At 51.9% G+C, this 8064-nt stretch overlaps 1 protein-coding gene across 1 annotated transcript; it reads right to left on the minus strand.

Annotated features, from left to right (window-relative positions):
- Positions 1-230: 230 nt before the first annotated feature.
- On the minus strand, positions 231-2957 carry LOC308230380 (CD48 antigen-like). The gene is made up of 4 exons (XM_080635052.1): positions 2646-2957; positions 1442-1762; positions 1095-1358; positions 231-893 (listed from the first exon to the last, which is right to left on the minus strand). Exons 1-4 carry the CDS (start codon positions 2794-2796, stop codon positions 808-810), a joined length of 822 nt encoding a protein of 273 aa, XP_080491178.1. The 5' UTR covers positions 2797-2957; the 3' UTR covers positions 231-807.
- Positions 2958-8064: the final 5107 nt, after the last annotated feature.

The raw sequence follows: 8064 nt of genomic DNA on the forward strand, positions 1-8064 counted from the left end.
GGGAAAAGCCAACTTCCCTGGGGTCGCATCCTGAGTATGGGGAGGAGGAGAACCTGAAACCAGCTCTCGGCAGTGTGGCTGAGAGCGCAGTAACGCAGCTTCCCCATCACCTCCCATTGCCCAGCACCCACTGCAGCTGCCCCAGGCCAAAACAGACACCTGGAAACCTGGTGTTTTAAGGTCCCAATTCAATGTGTTCATGGACAGACACTGCTGGAAGCAGAGACCGTACCTGTGCTGCCAACCCCTCCCTCGCAGAGACACCCAAAGGGGCCACCTCGGCCCTGCTCTGGTGCTGCTGCCCTGCACCCCGCTGCTGCCCCCGGCTGCAGGTCAAACACGTCCTGCACTGCCACGCTGCTCATCGGCCGTGTAAAGGGCATCATCGACAGCAGGCGATGGTCAGGGAGCTCCCAAGTCCATGGGGAGCCTCAGGAAAGGCTCAGGTTGGGTTTCCCTGCAGGTCTCAGGGCCAACAAGGGGGTTCCCGAGCAGGTAACCGTGAATTCAGCAATTGAGATTGCCAGGGTGCCTAACCAGCCCTGCAGCAGGCTCAGGCCTGCAGGACGTGACCTCTAAGTAAAGCAGAGGAGAAAAGGTGAGGAGGGAAACTGAAGCACGGAGCACTGCGAGGTTGGGCTGCAGGAAGTGGGCAGATGTGGAGGGACTGGATGGGTGCTGCTGTAGCAGACACTGGTTGTGATGGTTCCCTTGAGCAACTGCATCCTTCTGCATCCAGCCCGGCCGGTGGCTTCATCCAGGAGCAGGAGTGATGAGACGAGGTGAGATGTCAGCCGCAGAGCAGCCTTAAGCCACAGTGAGGAGGAGGAGATGCAGTGCCAGGGCCACCAGCGCGCTGGTGGTGGTGCAGGAGGCAGCACCGGAGGACTCACCTGGAGGGCACAGGGAGAGCTGAGAGCTGCCGAGCCCTGGCAGGGGACCCCCAAACCCCTCATACAAGCTCCTGCCAGCCACCAGCCCACCGGAGCCATGAGCCACCTCCAGCCTGGCAGGGACCCGCTGTCCTCAGGGGATGCTCCAAAGCCAAGGCCACCTTGCAGCCCACCCACCTGATTCTGCCCTGTCTGCAGTACCTGTCCAGGAGCAGGGGTGCCTGTAGATCAGCGAGGCGTTGTTGGAGGACACGGGGTTGCTGACCTTGCAGGTGTAAGTATCTGGTGAGGAGTTGAGGAACACATGCAGCTCAGAAGCACTGATACGGTTCCACTGGAACTTGGAGTGGGAGATCCACTCATAGGTCACCGCTTCGAGCCTCACTGAGCACTCCAGGGTTGCTTCACACTGCTCCGGGTCACTCCTGATTACTTTGGCATTCACAGTGGGCTTTGGGACCAGCTCTGCAAGAGGCACCAGGACATCATAGCCTTCCCCTTGTCCCATCATGGGATGCTGGGACAGCCCTCCCATGTTCCCAGCTCACCGTACACCGTCAGGAGGACGCTCTCAATGAGCCCCTTGCCCGTCTCATCCTCCATGTAGAGCTGGTACACGCTGCTGTCGTTCTTCTGCAGGTGACTGATCTTTAGGGTGTTGTTGGAGAAGAGCTCCAGGCGTCCCCGGTAGCTGTTGTTGCGGTACCAGACCTCCCCGCTGCCGTCCCGGCCGGCCAGTTTCAAGGTGTTATTGCGGCGCCAGTGGACTTCATGGTAGGGGATTTTGCTTTGCAGGCTCGGACTGAGATATGCCACCCCATGAACAGCCCCAACCACCTCTGACGATGGCTTCTGGTGTGCCTGGGATGCTGGGAAAGTGGAGACCAGAGCTGCTCGACCAGCTTGGACAAGGGGTGATGGGTTCAGACTTCAACAGGGGAAGTTGAGATTGGAGATAAGGAAGAAGTTCTTCCTTGTGAGGGTGCTGAGGCACTGGCACAGGATGCCCAAAGAAGTGATAAATGCCCTGCCCCCTGGCAGTGTTCAAGGCCAGGTTGGACAGAGCCTTTGATGACATGATCCAGTGCGAGGCATCCTTGTGCATGGCAGGGGCGTTGGAACTGGATGATCTTATTGTCCTTTCCAGCCCAAATTCTATGTTTCTATGCTTCTAAATTACAAATAACCCATTTGCTCACTGATTCATAGAATCATCATGAAATGGTTCTGGTTGGAAGAGACTTTCAAAGCTCATCCAGTCCTAACCCCTTCCACAGGCAGGGACACCTTCCACTAGAGCAGGTTGCTCCAAGCCCCATCCAGTCTGGCCTTGAACACCGCCAGGGATGGGGCAGCCACTCTCTGGGCACCCTGTGCAGTGTCCCACCACGCCTCTGTGCTCTCTCAGCCGCGTTGCAGAGGCGGTTGGTTTCAGGATTTCCTCTTCCCCACGCTACATGACTGCAGTGAAGTTGTTTTTTCCGTTCAAGTTCATTTTTGTCGCTCCCCTGCCTGACTCCTGCGTCACCCAGAGCTGCTCCTCACCCCCAGCCCCATGGTAGCGATGCCGGGGATCCCATGGGAAGGGAGCCGGTGGGTCACACCATGGGCACAGCACTGGGATCGGAGGAGCTGAGGTGGAGCGGGATACAAGGAGGGTTTAGCCATAAACACTCCCCAAGGTCGCCACCCAACCCCAAAGCCATCTCCCCCCAGTGCAGCTCCCTCACCCCGGGGAACCCAGCACTGTACCTTGTGTGATGAGGAGGAAGAAGAGCAGCACCGTAGTCAGCCCAGCCACCAATCTGCTCTCTGCATCCAAACCCAAACTCCAACAGGCAGTGGCTCCCCAAGGACCCCATGAACCAGCCTGCACCACGTAGCCACGGTCCCTACACCCCATCAAGGCGGGCTTTGCTCAAAAGGGGCAGGAGTAGGAACTTCGAAACCTTTTCTGCTTCCTCCTTTGCTTCTCTCAACCAGGAAGCGTCATCTTTGTAAACCCCAAGAGCACATGTGCAGTTCGTTCAACACTGTTCATGCGCAGCCAGCAAAACAGGCAGCAGCTCCAAACCTCCCTGGGGACACCATGCGCAGCACCCCATGGACCCCGACCCCTATCACCACCACTGTGAAGGGAAATGAAACGCAGACCCCAGGGGTCACATCTTCCTTTACAGCTGCTGACACTCAGGGATCCCATTTAGAGTCATGGAACAGTTTGGGTTGGAAGAGACCTTCAAAGCTCATCCAGTCTCAAACCCCTGCCACGGAGAGGGACACCTTCCACTAGAGCAGGTTGCTCCATGCTTCTGTTCATGAAGCCTTTGCTACAATGGAGTTGATACCTGGTGCAGAGCAGGCATACTCAAACCCAAGCCCCTGCACTGGGCTCTGTAATTCCTGGTTTTGCTATGTGATTATTTTGTCTTGAGTGGAAAGTATTCAAAGCAGAGTTGCGCTGCTGAGTGCTTCATTGGAGACAGCCCTGCAGAAGGGGGCAGAGCATCGGTTCCAAGCTTGTACCAGAGTGTCCTGGGTTCAGCAGTAGCAGTCAGTTTTTCTCCTTCTTAGTAGCTGTTGCAGCACTGTGTTTTTGACTTTCAGCCTGGGAACAAAGCTGATAACACCGATGTTTAGACTGACCAAGGACTTTGTGAGTCTCATGCTCTGCCAGGGAGGAGGAGAAGCCGGGAGGTAGCAGGGACAGGACACACGACCCAAACTAGCCAAAGAGGTATTCCATACCACAGCACGTCATGCCGGGGGATGTAACTGGGAGCTACCCGGAAGGGCACGTCCTCTTTTCTGTCGGGTTCTCTTTTCCGGCGGGCAGTATCGTATTCTCTTCCCTTGTTATTTTCCTTATCATTATTGTTATTGGTGGCAGCAGTAGTGATTTGTGTTATACCTTAGTTACTGGACTGTTTTTATCTCAACCTATGGGAGTTACATTCTTTCGATTCTCCTCCCCATCCCTCTGGGGGGTGGGGGGGGAAGTAGACTGCGTGGTTCTAATTTACAGCCGGGGCTTAAACCACGATAGTTCTTTTTGGCGCCCAACGTGGGGCACGAAGGGTTGAGATAATGACAGATCTGACCGGAGTGTGTCTAATCGTGTTTGTGATAAGCATTCAGTGTTTTGGATTAATAATCACTCGTCACAATGCTGATTTATTGGCTCTCAAAGTTGTTGTTTTTGATCTCACAGTCTCAATATGCCGTAGCTTACTTAGAGCCAGTGTTTGCTGTGTTAGTGTTTTTCAAGTGTGGGGCTTGGGCTAAGGTTATTGTCTCATTGTATTTTATGGTAATGACTTGTAATACAATAGAAAAATTGATCATGAAACTGATCTGGCTTATGTTCCCAGTGTGGTCACCGCCTTTATACTTTGGGAAGTATATAATACAAATGCTTAGCAACTATACATCTTTTTTCTCCTTCCTGGGTGGTCAACCTATGAAGGAGACATTCTTTTACCCTCCCAGTGCCCCTCCCAGACCGTTTACAGCATCGTTTGAGAGTTTTGAAGTTTTTGAATGGCCTTTTAATATTGTTGAGACCTGTTTGCTGATTGTGATGGGGGTCACCATGTTGGCACGCATACAGAGTGTGTTTTGTCCACAACCATTACGTCTGATCTCAAGAGTTAAGCAGAGTCGGATTTGGGTCTTGTCTGGGGGTTAGACGACAATATAGGGGGACCGAGAGATTTTCCCTGAGGCTGGACAGCCATGAGTGGCAGGGTGTGTGGGATAGTATGAGCAAGTATCTAGGTCAGTGGGCCCCTCCAGTGCTTTGGATTTTCACCACCGAACAAGTGCAAAATCCAGAAGAATTAGTAAAACACTTAAATGAGGTGTGTTGTCATCCTGGTCATACCAGAGAGGGACAAATCATGTCAACGTGCTGGGGCTTGGCCTATGCTTACCGGGCCTTGTTCAACACTATCCAGCACCTTCAAAAGGAAAAAAATGTCCCTGGATCTGAGGGCGAAGCAACAGACAGCGCAGCTACTCCAGCTCTGAGCACAGCAGCTACACCACCCCCAGCGACAAGTGCAGCCACTACTCAAACTTCGACTGCAACAGACAGTGAAGCTACCCCAGCTCCAAGCACAGCAGCTACACCACCCTCAGCGACAAGTACTGTTGCTACTCAAACCACAGTGACAATCACTGCAGCTAAACCAGAGGACCAATTCGTACCAATATCGATTGCCCCTCTATGCAAGAGAAAAAGCAAAAAGAGGCAAGAAGGGTGAAGCAAGATGAAGAAACAATGTATTCACCACCCGGGCCACCATCTGATCAGGAGTCGTCATCACATGACGAAGAAGAAGAGGTGACTTCTTGACCTCGGACCTCAGCCGAGCTACGGAATATGCAAAAAGATTTTACCCGTCAACCAGGGGAGCACATCATCACCTGGTTGCTCCGATGCTGGGACAATGGGGCCGATGGTCACGAACTAGGAGGTACGGAAGCCAAGCAGCTGGGATCACTTGCTAGAGAAGGGGGAATTGACAAAGCAATTGCAAGAGAGAAAAAGTCTCTCAGTCTTTGGAGGCGGCTCTTGGCAGCTGTGAAAGAAATGTTTCCATACAAGGACGATGTTATGAGTCATTCGGCCAAGTGGACTACTTTAGACAAAGGCATCCAGTCTCTGAGGGAACCAGCCATCGTAGAGATGATCTATCACATCAAACCGAATAATGGAGATATACCCATAGACCCAGATGAAGTCGAATGTACACGACCCATGTGGCGAAAACTTACACAGAATGCACCGTCATCATATGCCCATTCATTGGCAACAGTAACCTGGAATGACATAGTAACACCAACAGTGGATGAAATGATTCATAAACTCTGAGAGTTCGAAGACAATCTCACCCCTTCCATCATCTCAGCTGTGGAAAAACTGTCCCAGGATGTCAAACAATTGAGGGACGATCTATCTGATTTATCCAGTTCCTCACGTGTACCAACACATGTCTCAGCTGTTAACAAAAGACGTCCTATTGTTCGAGACAGAAGATATAGAAGGCAAACACCACGGACCACCCTATGGTTTTACTGCGGGATCATGGAGAAGACATGACGAAGTGGGATGGAAAACCTACTTCAGCTTTGGAGGAACGGGTGCATGAATTGAAAATAGGAACAAGGGTCAAGACTAATCATCCCATGAGAGCTGCGGCTTCAGTCTCTGGTGAGCAGGTTCCCAGATGGAGCGGAAGAGCTGATTTTACTCCAGCTCCTGTGATAACGAAGAATAATCCTTTTCGACAGAACTTAGGTGTCCAATGTTGTGATGACTGTTAGAGGGGCCCTGCCTCCAGCCAGGTGGAGGTAGGGGACAATCGTATTTACTGGACTGTGTGGGTCAGATGGCCTGGCACATCAGTCCCACAGAAGTATAAAGCTCTAGTAGATACCGGTGCACAGTGTGCCCTGATGCCGTCAAGCTGACAAGGGGTGGAACCCATCTATATCTCTGGAGTGACAGGAGGATCCCAAGAGTTGACTGTACTGGAGGCTGAGATCAGCTTGACTGGGAGGAAATGGCAAAAGCACCCCATTGTGACTGGTCCAGAGGCTCCATGCATCCTCGGCATAGATTACCTCAGGAGAGGGTACTTCAAAGACCCAAAAGGGTACCGATGGGCTTTTGGTATTGCTGCTTTGGAGACTGAGGAAAATGAGCAGCTGTCCACCTTGCCTGGTCTCTCAGAGGATCCTTCTGTTGTGGGGTTGCTGAAGGTCGAAGAACAACAAGTGCCAATCGCGACCACAGCAGTGCACTGGTGGCAGTATCGCACCAGCTGAGACTCCCTGATTCCCATCCATAAGCTGATCCGTAGTCTGGAGAGTCAAGGAGTGATCAGCAGGACCCGCTTACCCTTTAATAGCCCCATATGGCCAGTGTGAAAGTCTAACGGAGAGTGGAGACTAACAGTAGACTATCGTGGCCTGAATGAAGTCACACCACCATTGAGTGCTGCCGTACCGGACATGCTAGAACTTCAGTATGAACTAGAGTCAAAGGCAGCCAAGTGGTATGCCACGATTGATATTGCCAATGCATTCTTTTCAATTCCTTTGGCAGCAGAGTGCAGGCCACAGTTTGCTTTTACTTGGAGGGGCATCCAGTACACTTGGAACCAACTGCCCCAGGGGTGGAAACACAGCCCTACCATCTGCCATGGACTGATCCAGAATGCACTGGAACAGGGGCAAGCTCCATAACACCTGCAATACATTGATGACATTATTGTGTGGGGTGATACAGCGAAGAAGTCTTTGAGAAAGGGAGGGAAATAATCCAAATCCTGCTGAAAGCTGCTTTTGCCATAAAACGGACTAAGGTCAAGGGACCTGCACAGGAGATTCAATTTTTGGGAATAAAATGGCAAGATGGGCGTCGCCAGATCCCTATAGATGTGATCAACAAAATAACAGCAATGTCTCCACCAACTAATAAGAAAGAAACACAAGCTTTCTTGGGTGCTGTGGGGTTCTGGAGAATGCACATCCCAAATTACAGTTTGATTGTAAGCCCTCTCTATCATGTGACCCGGAAGAAGAATGATTTTAAATCGGGCCCTGAGCAACAACAAGCCTTTGAGCAAATTAACGTGAGATAGTTCATGCAGTAGCCCTTGGACCAGTCCAGACTGGGCCAGATGTAAAAAATGTACTGTACACTGCAGCCGGGGAGAATGGTCCTACCTGGAGCCTCTGGCAGAAAGCTCCAGGGGAGACTCGAGGTCGACCCCTTGGCTTTTGGAGTCGGGGATACAAAGGATCTGAGGCCATCTATACCCCAACTGAGAAAGAGATACTGGCAGCCTATGAAGTGGTTCGAGCTGCTTCGGAGGTGATTGGCACTGAAGCACAGCTCCTCCTGGCACCCTGGTTGCCCATGCTGGGCTGGATGTTCAAAGGCAGGGTCTCCTCTACACATCATGCAACCGATGCTACATGGAGTAAATGGGCTGCACTAATTACACAATGAGCTCGAATAGGAAATCCCAGTCGTCCAGGCATTCCAGAAGTCATCATGGACTGGCCAGAGGGCAAAGATTTTGGAATGTCACCAGAGGAGGAGGTGATGCGTGCTGAAGAGGCCCCACCATATAATAAACTATCAGAAAGTGAAAGGCAG

The sequence above is a fragment of the Psittacula echo genome (genome assembly GCF_963264785.1).
Source record: "Psittacula echo genome assembly, chromosome: 26".
In the NCBI taxonomy this organism is placed as follows: domain Eukaryota; kingdom Metazoa; phylum Chordata; class Aves; order Psittaciformes; family Psittacidae; genus Psittacula; species Psittacula echo.